Here is a 20,964-nt window from a genome sequence, read left to right as displayed (position 1 = left end):
GGTGGCGCGCCAAAGCGTTACCTTCCCGTCGGAGTGGTTTTCGGATCGCGCCCTCCTCGCCCTGGCGGACGGCTGGGCTCACTACTCTTTCGCATTACCGCCGGCTGGACGCCGGGGGACTCGCTTCTACCGGAGAACTCAGAGCAGGGGCGAGAGTGGGACGGGAACCGAACCCCGTCCGGGGACGGAAATGGGGGGCTTGAGCGCCCCGGGGGCTGGCCCGGCCGCTGGCCACGGGCTTCACCCGGTTTTGCAGACCAAGTGATGCGGCGCGGGAACCGAGAGAGAAGGAAAAAACTTGAGCAATGGAGGAAGGAGAACAGAAAGTGGGGAGCGCAGCCTGGCCGACAGCGGCCGGCTGCGGGCACCGGGGCCAGGAACCCCCCGTCCCGTGAGTCGGGGCGGGCCCCCGACGACCCCCGCGGCTCCCACCTGGCAGCGTCCCGGCCCGGCGCGGGCGGCTGGCTTGTCCCCGGCCTCTCCTCCTCTTCCTCTTCCTTGTCCCGGGAAGGGCTTCGGGGAGCAAAGAATCGGGAAAAGCTGTGCCAGGGGGCGCCGCCCCTCCTCCGGCCGCCGGACATCTCCCCGGCGCGGCAGCCGGTCCGAGGCCGTCCGCTGGGAACGCGTGAGGCGGTGTCCGGAGCCCGGCCCGGGGCCGTGGGACCCAGCGACGGCAGGAGCGACTCGGCGCGGGCGGCCGGCGCGGCTCAGTCCATCCCGGGCGGCAGAAGCGCGGGCGCGACGGGCTGCCCGCACGACTCCTTCTCGTGCTCTCAGGCGGCTCCTCCCTCCACCCCCGGGCCGCCCGCCCCCAGGAGGAGCCAGAGGCCGCGGCTCCGCCCCGAGCCCGGGCCGGGCCGCCGCCGCGGGCCGGTCCCGGTTCTCTGCGCGGGCGTGAGATCCGGCGGGGACGCGCCACCCCGCAGCGCCGGGCTCCGGGCTTCCCGCCCCAAAGAGCTCAGCCTGCCAGCCCATTTGTCTTTTCGCTCATTTTTTTCTATTACTGATTTGTTTTTCTGTCGTCCAGTCAGTGCACGGGACGGTTTTCAGACTTTTGAAACAAGTTCGTGAATTAAAGTTTGAAAGAAGCTCATGAACTAAACTGCGGTACTAGAGTGCCCTGGGCTGCCTTTCAGCTAACGAACAGTAATTCCTTAAACAGTTTCCCGGGGCTGAAAAAGTTGGGGCTACCTCGTGGCCCAGTCTCAGAAGTGGAGGGCGCCATAGGTGCCTGTTAGGTCTGTCCACAGGTCCTTTCTGGTTCGGCTGGCTTGCTCTCTGTGGGGTAACTCACCTTAACCCAGATGTGCTTTGGTATTTGTCATACTCCGTGTTATTAATACATACTGCTTCCCGGCGAGCCCTCTTGCAAAAACGACGCTGATCAAAAACAAGTGTAATTCAAACTATGCTGAAACAAATATTTTGTAGTCATTACACAGACGTCACGGAAATCTGGAAACCAAAAGGTCCTTACGATTTACTTTGAATTATGTCTAAATACAGTCGTTTGACTTTTCTTAGTTTTATTTTTTTATACATACAAAAAGCTGTAATAATGAGACTAAAGATAAATATACACCACGAAACTGTCAGCACAGTCTATGCTAGAAAACCATCCATGACTTCCAGACCTTTCCTCCCACTCTCTTATTATTATAAACAATTATGACATAAGATCTGCCCTGTTAGCAAAGTTTTAAGTATATAATACAGTACCGTGAACTACAGGCACTGTGCTGTAAGTAGAACTCAAAGATTTACTCATCTTGCATAACTTCAACTTTCTCTTTGAGTAATACCCTGTTTATTAATAATGCCCTGTTTCCCCTGCCCCAACCCCTGGCAACTCCCTTTCCACACTGCTTCTGTGGATTTGACTGTTTTAGATTCATCAGTATAAGTGAATCCAAATACAGTGAGTATTTGTCCTTCTGTTTCTGTCTTATTTCACTAATATAGTAGCATAGATGCTTTTTGTTTTTTTAGTTTTGTATATCCTGGTGGCTAGTAGGGAAAACATCAAGGGGCCCGTTCACCCCAGGCGGTTTGTTTTAAAGTCAAGCTGCCCCTGAGAGGGTGTAGAAGTGATAAAAGGGATTATCTTACACCTGTTTGCTAAAAATTCTATACAAGTAAATGAGATAAAATGAAATGTCCAAGGCAGTTCTGACTTGGGGGAGGGGAAAGGAGGTACCCTGAGGTTGGCCTGCTCTGACTGGAGTCTTGGAGGAGGAGAAGGTTGCTTATGAGTAGATAGGATGTCCATAAGCCCCATTTCAGTATCAGCTGAGGGCTGTTGAACTTTCCTGCCACAAGGCAGCTGCCTCCTGGAAGCACTCTAACTCCTACCAACTGCAGCAGAGACCAAGGCTCACCTTAATTTGTTCTGGTTCAGTTTAACCTACCAAAGTTAAATCAGTACAGATTCTTTCTGCTGGGTTCACCCCAAACTATCCCTCAAGATTGACCAGCGCTTTCTCTTTTGAAAACCTCCTGTGAGGAAAAAGCTAGAACAATAAGCTAGAATAAGACAAGTCAAGCTCCCAATTGAGTCTTACTGTTTTGGGGAGGAATCTCCATTAAAAGCCTGCTTGCCAGAAAGCCCAGAGAATATGAAAGCAAAGAGTAGGAAGCCAGTTGTTCCCTCCAGCTAGAAGGCCTGGAGAATTAATCTCCCCAAAGGAATGCTAGATGGCTACCAGATGTGTCCACCCTTGTTCTATGACCAAAGCAGGCCCTACACCCTACTACCTACCAAGAGGGTGGACTTTTCAGGATGTTTCTCTGGGGATAAAATCTTATTGGGGCCAGTACAGTTTATCACTGACTTATGGGTTTATCTAATAATGCTATTTCTTTGAGAAAATAATTTATCTAAAAAAATAGTTCTCAAGGGGAAAGCTGGGCTAGTCATATTTTTTTCAATAATCACTATCCTCAGTGGGAGAAGGCATCAGAATCATGTCAGGTAAAGTCCTTCATTTATCTAGAAACTATTTATTTATAGTATTGGTGGTGATAGTTGAGGTAGTAGAATGTTCATCCAGCTAGAATCCCTCTATTAATAAACAGCTTGCAAAGGTATAAGATAATATAAATGTTATTAGAGACCCCTAAAATAAACAGTTGGGCTAATACAAACTCATTATATATAGTCATATGAAAAAAAAAAGTGTTAGTCACTCAGTTGGGTCAGACTCTTTGTGACCCTATGGACTATAGCCCACCAGGCTCCTCTGTCCATGGAATTCTCTAGACAAGAATACTGGAGTGGGTAGCCATTCCCTTCTCCAGGGGATCTTCCCAACCCAAGGGTCAAACCTGGGTCTCCTGCACTGCAGGCAGACTCCTTACCATCTAAGCCATTAGGGAAGCCCCATATACCAAGTGATCACATTTCTGAATTAACACTGGAAATGACTATGGCAATGAGGTGCCTTGAAACTTTGGCTTCATCAGCTTCACAATAAATATGCTTCTATCATAGATACTCTTTAAATGTCTTCAAGAAAAACTGAATGAACAAATGAAGCTGACTGTGCTAAATTAGAATCTCTAAGATCCTTACAACTCTAAAATTCAACCTTTTTACAGACTTCCTAATGCACTCTTAGAACTCAGTATTCAGAAATTCATTATAATGAGTTCGGAACGTAAGAGCAGATGACATCTAGGAATGGATCAGTACTTGAAATGTAAATAAATGAAAATTCAGGGGTCACTGATTTATGGCTTTAAGCTAATTTTTCATAGGCAAAGTTTGCCTTAATGGAGGCAGGGCACCAGGTACACTTGCATTCAAATGCTTTGCAAACTCTATGAAAAATTAGCTTAAAGTCATAAATCAATGACTCCTGAATTTTCATTTATTTACTTTTCAAGAAATGATCAGTCCCTCATTTAATGAGTATGTTACAAGTATATTTAATGTAAGGCTGATGAAGCCGAAGCTTCAAGTCATCTCATTGGCACGGTCTCCTCCAAGGTGAGTTCAGGAATGTGATCACTTGGTGGTATTTACGAAATTTACAAAAGCAAATGTTTAAACTGCACAATTAAGACCACAATCTCTTTCCACTTGGATCTTCCCTCCATCACCTTATTCCTAGAGTCAGTTGGTATTGGAGTTACTGGAGGCCCTTTAGGACATGCCGGGAAATGTGTGGTGTGGATTTTAGTTTGGATTTAGTGGGATGTATTTATGTGGTTGTCAGTTTCTCCAAAGAATAGATGTAACTGCTTTAATTTCAGTTTGTTCATTGGGCAACTCACCAAGCATTACACCTAAGATACGGGACCAGAGGCACTATCGTGACATAAACATATCCTAAGTCCTCTAATAGTAGAGGTGAAGCAAGATTCAAACTGAACAATAGCAAAAGGTGATTTGTGGAAAACTATTTTAGGCAACAGAAGACAAAACTTAAAAGAATCACTTCTAATTGATGTAATTTCTCTCAAAACAGTTATATGTTAAATAATGTAGTGCATATAATTTTTATAATTGTAAATGCAGCAAACTTTTAAATGAAATTCATGTAAAATAGAACTTATGATAATATTTGTTTGTAGGGCACAAACTTACAGCGATACCACAATGAGTGTGTATGTGGGTATATAATGTTGTATGCTTACCTAGCCTTTCTATCAATAAGTATGCTCATCCAAATTTAAGGAAAGACTTTATTATCTTTCCACTATATGTATAGAAAATATTAGAAAATGTCATACAAAAAATACACTAACAAAAATATAAGAAAAATATTATAGAAGTATAATAGGCAGATAATGGAAAAAATGCTGTTTTTCTAGACTCTGTGACATTTGTAATATTAATCAATCATTTAAAATTGGTCATTTGTATGATTTATTTTTTCATTCACTTATATATATAATTTTTATTTTTAATTTTAAATATTTTTATTTAAAGAGAAATTGCAAAAATCTTCAGGTTTTTAAGGTACCTTAAAGGTACCAGGTACCTTAAAACTTGGATTTGTCCTTGAGTGCTGACTATGGATCAGAAACATACTCATTCTTAGAGATACAGTGATAAGACCAAGAGATTTCCCTCAAGACACAAGTCTGATGGGGTGAACAGATGAGCAGAGCAGATAGGAAAAGAGAAAGTCTTTCTATGAGCATACATAGGATGGACCCCAACTTAGTCTTCAATGCAGGAGACATATGAGACATGGGTTCGATCCCTGGGTTGGGAAGATCTCCTGGAGGAGGAAATGGCAACCCATACCAGTATTCTTGCCTGGGGAATTCCATGGACAGTGGAGCCTGGTGGGCTACAGTCAGGGGTTCTCATAGAGTTGGACATGACTGAGGCAACTTAGCATGCACACATGCCAACTTGGTCTAGAATTTCCATGAAGGCTCACTAGAAGGGATAACTGTCAGTTTGTTATCTTCCTCTGCTTCCTGTGACCACCATGACTTCCACAAAAAGAGTGCAATTCAATAGCTTATTTGATAGGTGAGAAAAGCTCCAGTTCATCACACTGAACTACACTGAACTACCATTCCCAAAGCAGAAGCACATTACTCCTCAAAAGTATGAGAATAAAGTGCTGACTCTGAAGCCTTTCAACAAGGATGCAAGCATGGGTTAGAAATGCTTTTTGTTCTAAAAAGTCCACCAGAGGGATACATTTCTGTGTGTGTATTACAGCACAGTAGTTACTATGTGGCAGGTGGCCCAGGAATATTAAGACAGCTGTCAACATCAAGGAAAGCACCAGCCCATGAAAAGCAAGCAGATGGATTGGGGCACTTCACTAGCTGCCTCCTGGAATAATAGCTGTGTGAGGCCAAATGAGGCAATGTCATGCTGCCCAGGGCAGCAAAAAGCTATTACTGGATATAAGCACTCAATTAGGAGATGGGGCAGGGGACATCCTCCCCTTTTCTTTGTATAGCCCAGGTTTTCATTAAGAACCACAACAGTAAATAAGAAAGGGTGTGTGTGTGGGGGTGGAGGGGAATCCTGTTAGTGTTTCTCATTCTGTTACATTCTGATCATCATGGTTTGTAACACCAGAAAACGCCTCACTCTTGCTGCTTCAGTAAGAGCAGATGGTGAAATTTTAAGTGATTGGTTAGTCAGACTTATATGGGATGCATGAAGTTCTATTGTATTGTTTATCTGGTTTTTATTTCCAGAACATGTGGAGACTGACATCTTTCAAACACACATCTTTTAATGCTTAAGATGTGTTGGTCTGACCTAAATTACATACCCTCTTTTCTTCCCTTGATATGATGATGATACTTATAAACAAAATGAATGCTTTACTAAATTATGACATTAACAATCAAATATTTCCTTCAAAAACAGTGCAAAATTTGCTGATACCAAACCATTGATTATAAAACATATTCCAAAATAGTTATTCATACTAATTCAGTTTGATGTGTCTTGTGTTTGAGTCAAATGCTACCTATAATTTAGTCATATGTAGTAGTCAATATGACTGCTTTTAGTAATGCAGTTTCATAAGCATGACACAGATAATATCTCAGAAGAATAATGTACCATTATATGAAAAACTCGGTTCCTATATTCTGTTTTTCCAAAATAAGTGATGAGTACAGAAGTTATGTACTGTATTGCACATATCTGATACACAATATTAAATGCTTTTGAATTGTGCTGGAGAACACTCTTGAGAGCCCCTTGGACAGCAAGGACATCAAACCAATCAATCTTAAAGGAAATCAACCCTGGATATTCATTGGAAGGACTGCTGCCAAAGAAGCTCCAATACTTGGGCCACCTGATGTGAAGAACTGACCCTGATGCTGGGAAAGATTGAAAGCAAAAGGAAAAGGGGGCATCAGAGGATGAGATGGTTAGATAGCATCACCAACTCAATGGACATGAATTTGAGCAAACTCAGGGTGAAGGACAGAGGAGCCTGGGGTGCTGCAGTCCATGGGGTTGCAAAGAATTGAACATGACTTAGCGACTGAACAACAACAAATTTTGAAAAGAACAATTGCTTATAAATCTCTGGACTTCAGTATACTAGTGTTGATTGTAAATTTTGCTTCTTAGGGCTCATGAAACAAAGCTTTAGAGGAAAAAGACAATTGGTTTGTGAATTGGCATTTCTTATTTTGAAGTTTTAGAAAAGACATGTCCCAGAATCCTGAGTTTTCTTACTGTGGACACCTTGTTCCCAGTTTGATTTGCTGCAAATGGTTTAAAAACAAGGCACAGAGGCAGCTGTTATTGCAAGCAAATGTTTTGATTAGAAAGAGAAAGCAGCTGGATGTGATACATGCTGTCATATAAGATGAACCACAGTTTTCACATGGGAACGCTACCTAATCTAAAATTGAGATTAGCATTATTTCCTTCATGGGAATTTTCTTTGTATAGAATGGAGTTGACATCTATCTACTTTGTTTATATTCTGGAGTGATAAAGTGCAGATTCTTACCTATGGAAATCTTCCATAGTCTATTACAAAACAATAATATCATTAACAAGCTTTCATAAAGTTTCCTTACAAAATATTGCTAAATGTAGTACCAAAAAAATCCGTGGTGGTGTTGTTTTAGTCGTTAAGTCATGTCCAACTCTTGCGAGCCCATGGACTGTAGCCTGCCAGGCTCCTCTGCCCATGGGATTCTCTAGGCAAGAATACTGGAGTGGGTTGCCATTTCCTTCTCCAGAGGATCTTTCCAACCCAGGAATCGAACCCGGGTCTCTTGCATTGTAGGCAGAATCTTTACTGACTGAGCTATGAGGGAAGCCACCTCCCCCCAAAAAATCAGTTCAGTTCAGTCAGTCAGTCATGTCCAACTCTTTGTGACCCCATGAACTGCAGCAAGCCAGGCCTCCCTGTCCATCACCAACTCCCGGAGTTTACTCAAACTCATGTCCATTGAGTTGGTGATGCCATCCAACCATCTCATTCTCTGTCGTCCCTTTCTCCTCCTGCCCTCAATCTTTCCCAGCATCAGGGTCATTTCAAATTAGTCAGTTCTTCGCATCAGGTGGCCAAAGTATTGGAGTTTCAGCTTCAACATCAGTCCTTCCAATGAACACCCAGGACTGATCTCCTTTAGGATGGACTGTTGGATCTCCTTGCAGTCCAAGGGACTCTCAAGAGTCTTCTCCAACACCAAAGTTCAAAAGCATTAATTCTCTGGCATTCAGCATTCTTTACAGTCCAACTCTCACATCCATACATGACTACTGGAAAAACCATAGCCTTGACTAGACGGACCTTTGTTGGCAAAGTAATGTCTCTGCTTTTTAATAAGCTGTCTAGGTTGGTCATAACTTTCCTTCCAAGGAGTAAGCATCTTTTAGTTTCATGGTTGCAATCACCATTTGCAGTGATTTTGGAGCCAAAAAATGAAGTCAGCCACTGTTTCCACTGTTTCCCCATCTAATGCCATGAAGTGATGGTACCAGATGCCATGATCTTTGTTTTCCGAATGTTGAGCTTTAAGCCAGCTTTTTCATTCTCCTCTTTCACTTTCATTAAGAGGCTTTTTAGTTCATCTTCACTTTCTCTCACAAGGGTGGTGTCATCTGCATATCTGAGGTTATCGATATTTCTCCCGGCAATCTTGATTCCACCTTGTGCTTCTTCCAGCCCAGCGTTTCTCATGATGTACTCTGCATATAAGTTAAATAAGCAGGGTGACAATATACAGCCTTGACGAACTCCTTTTCCTATTTGGAACCAGTCTGTTGTTCCATGTCCAGTTCTAACTGTTCCTTCCTGACCTGCATACAGGTTTCTCAAGAGGCAGGTCTGATGGTCTGGTATTCCCATCTCTTTCAGAATTTTCCAGTTTTTTGTGATCCACACAGTCAAAGGCTTTTGCATAGTCAATAAAGCACAAATAGATGTTTTTCTGGAACTCTTGCTTTTTCGATGATCCAGCAGATGTTGGCAATTTGACCTCTGGTTCCTCTGCCTTTTCTAAAACCAGCTTGAACATCTGGAAGGTCACAGTTCACATATTGCTGAAGCTTGGCCTGGAGAATTTTGAGCATTACTTTACTAGCGTGTGAGATGAGTGCAATTGTGTGGTAGCTTGAGCATTCTTTGGCATTGCCTTTCTTTCGGACTGGAATGAAAACTGACCTTTTCTAGTCCTGTGGCCACTGCTGAGTTTTCCAAATTTGCTGGCATATTGAGTGCAGCACTTTCACAGCATCATCTTTTAGGATTTGAAATAGTTCAACTGGGATTCCATCACCTCTACTAGCTTTGTTCGTAGTGATACTTCCTAAGGCCCACTTGACTCCACATTCCAGGATGTCTGGCTCTAGGTGAGTGATCACAGCATTGTGATTAACTGGGTCATTTTTGTACAGTTCTTCTGTGTATTCTTGCCACCTGTTCTTAACATCTTCTGCTTCTATCAAGTCCATACAATTTCTGTCCTTTATTGAGCCCATCTTTGCATGAAATGTTCCCTTGGTATTTCTAATTTTCTTGAAGAGATCTCTAGTGTTTCCCATTCTATTGTTTTCCTCTATTTCGTTGCAATGATCTCTGAGGAAGGCTTTCTTATCTCTCCTTGCTATTCTTTGGAACTCTGCATTGAAATGGGTATATCTTTCTTTTTCTCCTTTGCTTTTCACTTCTCTTCTTTTCACAGCTATTTGTAAGACCTCCTCAGACAACCATTTTGCCTTTTTGCATTTCTTTTCCATGGGGATGGTCTTGATCCTTGTCTCCCGTACAATGTCACAAACCTCCGTCCATAGTTCATCAGGCTCTCTGTCTATCAGATCTAGTCACTTAAATCTATTTCTCACTTCCACTGTAGAATCATAAGGGATTTGATTTAGGTCATACCTGAATGATTTAGTGGTTTTCCCCACTTTCTTCAATTTAAGTCTGAATTTGGCAATAAGGAGTTCATGATCTGAGCCACAATCTGCTCCTGGTCTTGTTTTTGCTGTCTGTATAGAGCTTCTCCATCTTTGGCTGCAAAAAATATAATCAATCTGATTTCAGTGTTGACCATCTGGTGATGTCCATGTGTAGAGTCTTCTCTTGTGTTTTGGAAGAAGGTGTTTGCAATGACCAGTGAGTTCTAAAACATCCATATGGAGCTTATAAAAGTAAAAGATACAATTTTGATTTTTTATAAGTACAATAAATACATTTCTTGATGACCCCACTTTTATTTTGAAAAACTTGTAAAAATTCATCAAACAGTAACTTAATTGGTTTTGCAAATAATGAACAAAAGCAGCCTACATCAGTTATTTCCATAAGTATATATTAGCAACTAAATTCCTTCCTCACCTCTTCTAATCAGCTTTTCATTGGTAAATAGTAAAAGGAGTTACATGGCTCAGACGGCAAAGCATCTGCCTACAATGCGGGAGACCCAGGTTCAAACCCTGGGTTGGGAAGATCTCCTGGAGAAGGAAATGGCAACCCACTCCAGTACTCTTGTCTGGAAAATCCCATGGACGGAGGAGCCTGGTAGGCTACAGATCATGAGGTGACAAAGAGTCGGACATGACTAAGCAACTTCACTTCACATGAAAAAAATGTAATACAGAAGACAAGAAGTAACAATAGGAATATTTGACTCTAATACTGAAGTAAAAAGATAATTCTCATAATTGAGGTCATATTAACAACCATTCTTAAATGTCATTCATTTCTACATTGTATCTTCTATTTTATTTTTCTTTCAGCTCCCCAAATAAGTACTTTGGGAAGTCAGTTTACATCATAAGTCATTTGGTTTATTTCTCCTACAGGTGAATGTATTGACATGCAACTTTCAGTTATCAAGTCTGGAAGACAATTGAATGAACCTTGTTTTTATCAACTTCATGGTTGGTTTTAAGTAACTCCAAAAATGGTGATTCTCCTTCCACCTGGTTTAACAGGAACTCTATCTCAAAAGACCAACAATGTATATCATCAAATGAAATAGCTGACCACACCACAGTATAGAACTTTATAAAATTATCAACCATATGCAGCCTGAGGGGAAAGGAAATTAACTTATTCATTTTAAATTCTGTTACTTTCACTCTGATTTTGCCTATCACTTAAGTGGACTAAAGTCCATAGGTTTGCAAAGTCAGACAGGACTGAAGCAACTGAGCATGCATACATAGGTATGTTTAGTCTCTGTGGTTTAAATAAACACAATCTAGATTAGAAAGGAAACTTTCAGTCAAATTTGGTAAAATCTTTTAATAAAATTTAAGAAGTAGCTGCTAGAAAAACTCTTCCTTTAGTAGGTGGGGAAGGTAGTCGGAAACTTTTAAACAATATATATTTACTGAAAAGTTTATTAATCAGTCTACATTTCAGAAAAATAAAAAATAAGAAAATGGAAAATTCTGAAATAAAGATCTAGATAGAGTCTAAATCAAGATCATTGACCTAGTAGTCTTTCTTCTAGTACTAGTTGCATCACACTGGATTAGGAAAGTTGGTGGGAGGAATATATATTAAAAAAAAAATTTTTAAAGTCCCAAACAATATCCCATCTACAGAAGTATTTTATGGCCTTCTATCTGCTCAATAAACATTTATTGAATACTTCCAGGTCCTGTGTTTGGTGATTAGAATACACAATGTGATCCATCCTCAAGAAACTCAGTCTCAAAGAAAGAAAGAGAAGTGACAGTTACAAACTGCAGGACAGTGTGATAAACATGAAAAGTTGGACATACCTGGGAAAAAGGAAGAAGAAAGTGCCTAACTGTATCACTTGGGCAGACCATACTTGAGGTCAGGGACAGACTTCATGAGTCAAGCTCCAGAAACATGGATCAGAAAGTTCTGCACTCATAACCAGTTAAAACACCTGTTGAAACACTTATATTACAAACGTCACACTTGTCAGAAAGCCATATCAGAGCTCAGTAGGAGCTCAACATTGGGCCATCAACAGACATATAATTGATATTTGGCATCTGATCTGGTTAGGGGATACTACAGTCAGTGGGTACAACTATATTGTGAATGTACAAATATTGTGAGTAACATAGGTATTCAAGGGCTTTGATATGTTAATATGAAAGTACATGTAAGTGAACTATTGGCTTTATCCTTTAAAATAATCACAAAATTAAAAAGTAGATGACAATGATAAAGTATGAGAAATATGCAAGTAGAGAAACTGCTGAACTGATACTAACTCGACTTACATAATCTGAGTTTACATCTGGCAATTATTGACTGAGACAGGTTAGACCAGTAAATCAGGCAGGGGAAGTCTTACTACTAACCAGATATCTAATTTAGGACCAAAATACAGGGTATACAAGAATCAAACAGTTTGACAATTGTTTGGCATCTTGTATAAATTGCCTTTCTTGTGGCTATTACCTTGAATTCACTCTAACTTACAAGATTGATATTATTTCTATTGTGAAATCTAAGAAGTCACCTAGTCCATGTTTATGATTAGTGATTTAAGTGATTTTTTGCCCCTAAAAATGGCAGTAGTGCTGTATTGTCTAGTATTAGATCTACAAATTTCATATATAATGGATAAACAAGGTTCTACTCTGTAATATAGGAAACTATATTCAATACCCTGTGATAAACCATAATGGAAAAAACATGAAAACATGTATATATATGTATTAGAGTCACTTTGCTATAGAGCAATAATTAATATGGGCTTCCCTAGTGGCTCAGTTGGTAAAGAATCTGCCTGCAATGCAGGAGACCTGTGTTTGATCCTGGGTTGGGAAAATCCCCTGGAGAAGGAAATGGCAACCTACTCCAGCACTCTTGCCTGGAGAATTCCATGGACAGAGGAGCCTGGCAGGCTATAGTCCACAGGATCGCAGTCGGACACGACGGTGAGACTAACTTTCACTTTCAGTCATTAATACAACATTGCATTTCAACTACTTCAATAAAAATTAATTAAAAAAAACAAGTAATTTTAGATTGTCTCTTAGATATTTTGAATGCTGTATGTTGTGAAGATTGTGGATTCTATTAAATAATTCCAAAACGTGTTGCAATTTTCATTTTGTAGAAACGTTAAATTGGTTAAACTCAAACCTCAAACTTGTTTTTTGCTCATTGAGGACACCAGATCAAATCTCAGTTGATTATTTTAGCCTTAGCTGAAAACTCTGGGAGTTGGTGATGGACAGGGAAGCCTGGCATGCTGCAGTCCATGGGGTCGCAGAGTCGGACAGGACTGAGTGACTGAATTGAACTGAACTGAAAGCCGCTTTGAATTTGCCATTTGTTCATGCGTTGAGGCTTACCTGGAGACTTAGGAAAGTTTATGCTCAGAATTTTAGAGTCCCATTGTCTGGATCGCTCCTTACTGAATGCTCCTCCCTTCATTTTGCAGTGGCTTCAGTTGTCTCATGGTCTGTACTCTCTTCCTCAGGCCAAAAACATAGCCAGTTTTGTCTATTTAGCCACCCCACGCTGTGACTGTGGCCTGTCCTCAGGCTAAAGGGTTCAAAAAGGGAAACTCACCCCATGCCAGTGCCTTCTTCTTAAGTTTCAACTCCCCTCTGAAACATGCCTGCTTCTGTTCATTTTCTATAACTTTCAGGTAGTTGGAATGTTTGTTGTTGGCCAGAAATTATAGTTAACTGTAGGAAGGCTGGTCTATTAGGAACCTAAACGATCACTTACTGCTGGCCCAGGACCTTGTGGTTAGAAGCTTAAGAATATCTTTATGAATAGAAGTTGAATGAACTTATATATGTGTGCTCACATACCACCTGGGAAGCCCGAATGAACATATAAAAATAGTTAATCACTGAATAATATTTTATTTAGATTAACATAATCAAAATTAACATTCATTAACATTCCAAATTTAATATGCCCCGCAAATGTGTGGACCAAGGCAAAAATTACATATAATGTTGGCTTACATGGGGCTTCCCAGGTGGCACAGAGGTAAAGAATCCATCTGCCAATGCAGGAGACGCAGGTTTGATTCTTGGGTCAGGAAGATCCCCTGGAGAAGGGCATGGCAACCCATGCTGGTATTCTTGCCTGGAAAATTCCATGGACAGAGAAGTCTGGCGGGCTACAGTTCATGGGGTTGCAGAGTCGGATACAACTAAGTGACTGAACATAGCACACTGGCTTACATATTCATCCATTCAACAAATGTGGACACAATATACACCATGCAGTGTCCTTTGGAATGCAGGCTGCAAATAAATTCCTTCCACTTATTTGTAGAGATGAGGACGGACCTAGAGACTGTCATACAGAGTGTAGTGAACAAGAAAGAGAACAACAAATATCATATAATATTGCTTATATGTGGAATCTTGAAAAATGATACTGATGAACTTCCCTGCAAAGGAGAAATAGAGACATAGATGTAGAGAATGTATGCACGGATACTAGGGGTGTGGGGGTGGGTGGGATGAATTGGGAGAATGGGATGACATATACACACTACTATGTATAAAACAGATAGCTAATGAGAACCTACTGTATAGCACAGGGAATTCTACTCAATGCTCTGTAGTAACCTAAGTGGGAAGAATGAAAAAAAGAGGGGATACAGGTATACATATACCTAATTCACTTTGCAGTACAGTAGCAACTAACACATCATTGTAAAGCAATTATATTGCAATAAAAATAGATTAAAAAACTTTATGAGGGCAGAACTAATTTCTGTATCAAAAAGTCTACAAACCATAAATGTTGGAGAAAGTATGGAGAAAAGAGAATTCTCTTTTCCTGTTGGTGGGAATGTAAATTGGTACAACCACTATGAGAACAGAATGGAGGTCTCTTAAAAAACTAAAAATAGAGCTACCATGTGGCTCAGCAATCCCACTCCTGGGCATATATCTGGAGAAAAACATGGTTTTAAAGGATATCTGCACCCCAATATTAAACTGCAGTGTTGTTTACAATAGCCAAGACTTTGAAAACAACCTACATGTCCACTGACAGATGACTGGATAAAGATGTAGTCCAACTTAAAGTGAAAGCAACAGACGTAATCAAGTTAAAAATAAAGGAAGACATAAAAATTGGGTGAAGTCTGGAGATAAAACTTGGGGAAGGCTGAAAAGATGTCACAACTAGGCCTGCTGCTGCTAAGTCACTTCAGTCGTGTCCGACTCTGTGCGACCCCATAGATGGCAGCCCACCAGGCTCCACCGTCCCAGGGATTCTCCAGGCAAGAACAGTGGAGTGGGTTGCCATTTCCTTCTCCAAAACTAGGCCTATCTCCTTTCAAATGGTATATTAGGGTGAATGCAGAACAGCAACTGTTTTTTAGCAGGGAGGGTTGAGAAGGAAACTCATAATGTTTCACACATATCCTAAAGAACACTCGACTGAAAGTGATTGGAAGGCTTGTAAATCATTTCTTCTACCATGTACAAGAACCATGTGTAACGTGAGAGTAAAAAAGCCTGAAAAGAGAGACAGAAAAAAAAAAGATGTGGTCTGTATATATGATGGGATATTTACTCAGCCATTAAAAAGGATGAAATAATGCCATTTGTAGCAACATGGATGGAACTGGAGATTGGCATACTAAGTGAAGTAAGTCAGAGAAAAGTGAATATCATATGATACTGGTTATATGCAGAATCTTAAAAAAAATGATACGAATGAACTTATTTACAAAACAGAAACAGACTCACAGACTTAAAGAACACACTTACAGTTACCACAGGGGAAGGGAGCAGGGGAGGGATAGATTGTGAGTGTGGGATTGACATGTATACACTGCTATATTTAAAACAGACAACCAACAAGGACCTACCATTACATAGGGAACTCTGCTCAATATTCTGTAATAACCTAAAGGGGAAATAATTTGAAAAAGAATAGATACTTGTACAACTGCATCACTTTGCTTTACACTTGACACTAACACAACATTAATCAATTCTCTTCCAGTATAAAATAAAAAAAGTAAAAAAGGAAAAGTCCTAGAGGAATACTTCTCAAACTTCAGCATGTATTTTACCATAGGTGACTGATGAAAATTTGAGAACATCGTTGGATACAGCGTGGGTTCCTCAGAAGGCACTGCTGAAGTAGAGATTTTACATTATTTTATTAGGAAGTAGAGTTATGGGAAAGGAGGATTAAGCCGGTTAGGAGAGTGGCAATACAAAGAGATATTACTGAGCTGGATGCTGTTAAATATGACTAATTGTTAAGAGTCAGAGGACTCATCCCAGAAGCTATATATAGAGAGACTCAAGACAGTCCACGATTAATGGGAGAAACAGAAAAAGGGAAGAATTTATTCACTAGTTCTGTCTCCCACTTGTCAATGGTTCCCCTACTGGGCTATATATGTTTTAGAATGGTAGTGGTGGGGACATGGGAACAAAAATAGGGCCCTCTGCACCTACATATAGTTGGTTAGAGCCTACAAGCAGTGGCAGCTAAAATGAGATGGTGAGTCTGAGAGAATCTGAAATGGCTCATAAAATGTGTCTGAAATGATATATCTTAAAAGACATCTCTGATTACTGGCTTGGTTTGAGGCATAGAACTATGAGTACTGTGGGCATATTTTTAACGATAGGGCCTTTTTGGGCCAGGCTAGGTTGTGTCTGCTTTGACACTTAGTAAAGAATTAAGCCACTTAAAAGTTTCCAGGTGACCTTACATTAAGGCTAAGCTTTCATTCAGCTGCTTTGGGCTGACAAAATGGCAATGCCATATGGTTCAATTAAATAGAATATATTAAGACTTTCCATAGAGAACCCTAGAAACTTCTATCAGTTCAGATCAGTCGCTCAGTCGCATCCGACTCTTTGCGACCCCATGAATCGCAGCACGCCAGGCCTCCCTGTCCATCACCAACTCCCGGAGTTTACTCAGACTCACGTCCATCGAGTTGGTGATGCCATCCAGCCATCTCATCCTCTGTCATCCCCTTCTCCTCCTGCTCCCAATCCCTCCCAGCATCAGGGTCTTTTCCAATGAGTCAACTCTTGCATGAGGTGGCCAAAGTATTGGAGCTTCAGCTTCAGCATCAGAAGGAAAAAAGACTTCAGAGGATCAGGACATCAATATAACTGGTGGGGGGGGGGGGTGCCACAGAGGGGTTTCAAAGAGCATCACTCTCAGGACTTCTCTGGTGGTCCAGTGGTAAAGAATATGCCTGCTAATAAATAACAAATAATTAACTTAAAAATTTTAAAAAGAGCATTACTTTTCAGCCACTTGCACCTAATTGTTCACCTTTCCAATAATTATTTAAGAAAGAAGTAGGACTTTCCTGGTGGTCCAGTGGTTGAGGCGATGCCTGCCAAGGCAGAGAACACGGGCAGCAAAGCACAGGACTCAGAGTCACTGAAGCCGGCAAGCTCTGCGGCCCACGCTCCGCATATCAGTCAAAGCTATGGGTTTCCCTGTAGTCCCGTATGGATGTGAGAGCTGGACCATAAAGAAGGCTGAGCACTGAAGAATCACTGCTTTCGAACTGTGGGGCTGGAGAAGACTCCTGAGAGTCCTTTGGACAGCAAGATCAAATCAGTCAATCCTAAAGGAAATCAACCCTGAATATTCATTGGAAGGACTGATGCTGAAGATAAGAAGCTCCAATACTTTGACCACCTGATGTGAGGAGCTGACTAAGTAGAAAAGAACCTGATGCTAGGAAAGACTAAGGACAAGAAAAGAAGGGGGCAGCAGAAGATGAGACAGTTAGATGGCATCTCTGACTCAATGGATGTGAGTTTGAGCAAATTCCAGGAGACAGTGAAGGACAGGGAAGCCTGGCGTGCTGCAGTTCATGGGGTCGAAAAGAGTCAGGTACTACTTCGTGACTGAACAACTACAAAGAAGGAATAATCAGAAGGCAGAAAATATGCACTGAGTCAGTTAAAATGCACAGTATTTTAATGTACCAGAGTTACATGCAGCATTTATTTGCCTTAAGTTTTCTCAAGGGTAACTGCATATATTTATAGAAATCACAACATGGTGGGCTGAAAATTTCAAAGGAAATAAATAAATAATCAGAAGATAATTCATAATTTTTAGCAGACAACCTACAAATGAAAAATATACACAGCTCAGCTCTTTTGTGATTTATAAGGCACAGGCTGAATAGGGCCACATTATAAACATTTAAATGCAAAATATACAACAGGCTAACTTTTCAACATTTTATGAGGTGTCATATTGAAATGCAGAGCATAATGAATTAATTTTTGTAACACAATGATGTCTAAACATTAAAAAAACCCTTGCTTTAGCCTAAATACATTTTAACTGCATAATATGTTAAATACAAATGCAATACCCTCAGTGTATATACTTATATAGCATGCTGTGACCGCTAAAGCCCAACTTGCTTCTACATAATCTTTAAATGAACACAGAGTACGAATGGATGTTTATAAACTAGATTTGGAGATTATGGAAACAAAGGAAATAGTCAGTACACTCTTCTACGTATTTGCATAGGCATGGACTACTGTAGTCTGTGGAATACTAATTAGCTCAGTATTAACAGAGTTTGAAGAATTATTCTTATCATAGTCATTTCTGCCCAGTTTAAAATTTGAAGTGTTAACAGACTTAAAACAAAAAGCAAAAATAAATAAATAAAACAGTAGTCCCTTGTCCATGACCTCCTCCACACCCATCCTAGTCTCCCACCCCAGTGAAGACTTTTCTATCCTTTTAGCTATTCTTATGGCAGATATCTCTATATTTCTAAAATCAGTATTACTCTTAGCTCTTGAATCACCTATTTTAAACAGATTGTTGTGTTCTGAATCCCAGAACCACCATTTACTAGCTCTGTGACCTAAACAAACAACATTTTTAGGTCCTTTCCTTGTCTGTAAAACAAATACTAGAATCTACTACCTAAGGTTATTGTCAGGATAGATGCACAATACCATATGTGTAATAATATTTTGCTCAAAATACAATGATAGCTATTATTATTGTTACCTTATGGTAGGTAAGGATTTGAATTCTCTTACACCACCACTTTCTCCATCTTCCTAAAATAGTTACAGCGTATCAGATTTTTTGTTGAATTACAGTGTTTTCATCTTCACATCTTTTTTATATTTGAAGCAACTCTAGATTAATGAGACTCATCTTGTATCCTCATCAAAACCATTTATGAGAAGTTGGCAAGCTAGCTAAAATGCTGGATCACTGGAATAGTCTGGGTAATTTTCAATTTGCCAAATTCCAAATCACTGGGATTTCTGGACTAAGAGAAACTGGATTATACAATTTTTACTATAGTTTTAAAATGATTATATTCAAATTTCTGTGAAACATGCCACTACTGTAGTCACTGTAATACACCTTTATTACTCATTTACCTTTTGCCTTCTGTTTCTTTCACTTTCACAGCTAAGGATATTTAAGATGCTACGTACTGTATATTACAGTTTTCCTTTACATGGGATATTTTTCAGGATTTACACCACTGCTCTATCCACAGTTCCCCAGTGATTGATTCGATTAAAAACGAATGCTTCTATTTAGTGTTTACAATTTCAAGTAGTCTCTAAGTTGTGAGAAGCAACACAATTTGCAAACAGTAGATGGCAGAAGTATGTTTAAAATTCTAAAGAACATTTTTGCAGCAGTTCATGCACAGGAAAATCATAGTTGATGAGTCACAGTCTATTTTAACAAAGTACCACAGTAAACTGGACACAATTTAAAAGAAGAAAGAATAAAATCAACTGTAATAACTAATCTTAAAATGCAATATTTTCATTCAGCCAATGAAGTAAATTAAACACTATGTAAGAAAAGATTCTCAAATTTTCCCTCATTATCTTTTAAGTTCTCTGAGGATAAACAACATGTTTTATTCACCTTATATCACCATTGCCTAGGACAATACCAAACTAGTACAGATACAGAGATGTTTCATATGTATTCACTGAATAAATGAATTCTGTTTAACTTGGTCTCAGATAATTTGCAAATGTTTGACAGTAAAACACCAAATGCCATATTAACATAGCATTATTCTTTTCGGCATACAAAGCACACTAGTTGGTACATTACATTTTATGTTATGTTGATGGTGACATATAGTAAAGCTTTAATATATATTAATTTACCCAAGGACCCTTATAAATATTTAAAGTTCTTTTTCACAAGCACATCATACTACAAAGTCATATAATAAACTATATTTTTGGATGACAATTAAAAAATAAAATGCATTAAAGATATCATTAATCATGATGGGGTACTGAGATAACTCTGACTTTATAAACAGTCTAATTATAATCAAATGTAGACCTTTACCAAGAAGTTGATAAATCTAGGGAGGGAGCTCTTTGGAGGGAAGATTTAGTTTTGATATCATTAATGGGCAGATTAGCATACCTGAAGTCCTATCTTCTTAAAAACCTCATTAACAGTCCATAAATGCAAGTAGAAGATTATAAAGTATTCTTAGATGTAAAGACACCTTTAAAAAATGTAAAATATTCAGTTTGCCTTAATATATATTTCTTGAATTGAAAACTGTTGAGGTTTCCAAATACTATTTTTTCATGTCTTCACAGCCTGGATCTGATCTGATAACAAAAGCAAACAAAAAGTTATTAGTCCCTACAGGGCAGAATCTACTTTCTAAAGTAATCCAAGACAAGTCTATAACAATAGGTAGAAACCCATGCATACAACTGCTTTTTTTTTAAAGCACAACTCATATTATACTTTTTCTTTTTGTCACTGTACATGCACCCGATTAGAGTCAACTAGTTCTACGAGGCTTCTGTTAAAAATCAGTCCCTTGCCTCATCCCTTCTTTCTCCCTTCACAGGTAACTACTTCCAACTCCTTTTTAGGTGATTACCTCTGTATCTCTAAATATGCTTTTATCATTACTTCTTGAATTCAATGTAACATAGGGCTTCAGTTCTCACAAATTTGTATACCATTCTGCCACCCTCATGATGCTTCCAATATTCCCGTTTTCCTAAAACAGTGATGTTTTATGTCAATGCGACTCACA

General features: G+C 39.8%; 2 protein-coding genes across 2 annotated transcripts in view; both read right to left on the bottom strand.

The window, feature by feature from the left end:
- Positions 1 to 785, bottom strand: part of CRYBG3 (crystallin beta-gamma domain containing 3) — a 123,473-nt gene extending 122,688 nt beyond the window's left edge. Inside the window, exon 1 of the mRNA XM_043448664.1 lies at positions 433 to 785. Coding sequence (XP_043304599.1) covers positions 433 to 581 — 149 coding nt within the window. The 5' untranslated portion in view covers positions 582 to 785. The remainder of the gene's footprint in view (positions 1 to 432) is intronic.
- Positions 786 to 17,830: 17,045 nt separating this feature from the next.
- The window catches only part of ARL6 (ADP ribosylation factor like GTPase 6), a 33,359-nt gene continuing 30,225 nt past the window's right edge, over positions 17,831 to 20,964 (bottom strand). Inside the window, exon 8 of the mRNA XM_043448974.1 lies at positions 17,831 to 20,524. Within this exon, the coding sequence (XP_043304909.1) occupies positions 20,499 to 20,524 (26 nt within the window). The 3' untranslated portion in view covers positions 17,831 to 20,498. The remainder of the gene's footprint in view (positions 20,525 to 20,964) is intronic.

This window comes from Cervus canadensis, chromosome 27 (genome assembly GCF_019320065.1).
Source record: "Cervus canadensis isolate Bull #8, Minnesota chromosome 27, ASM1932006v1, whole genome shotgun sequence".
Taxonomy (NCBI): Eukaryota; Metazoa; Chordata; class Mammalia; order Artiodactyla; family Cervidae; genus Cervus; species Cervus canadensis.
Note: the sequence above shows the minus strand (reverse complement) of the source record. Positions and strands in the feature narration are given on the sequence as shown.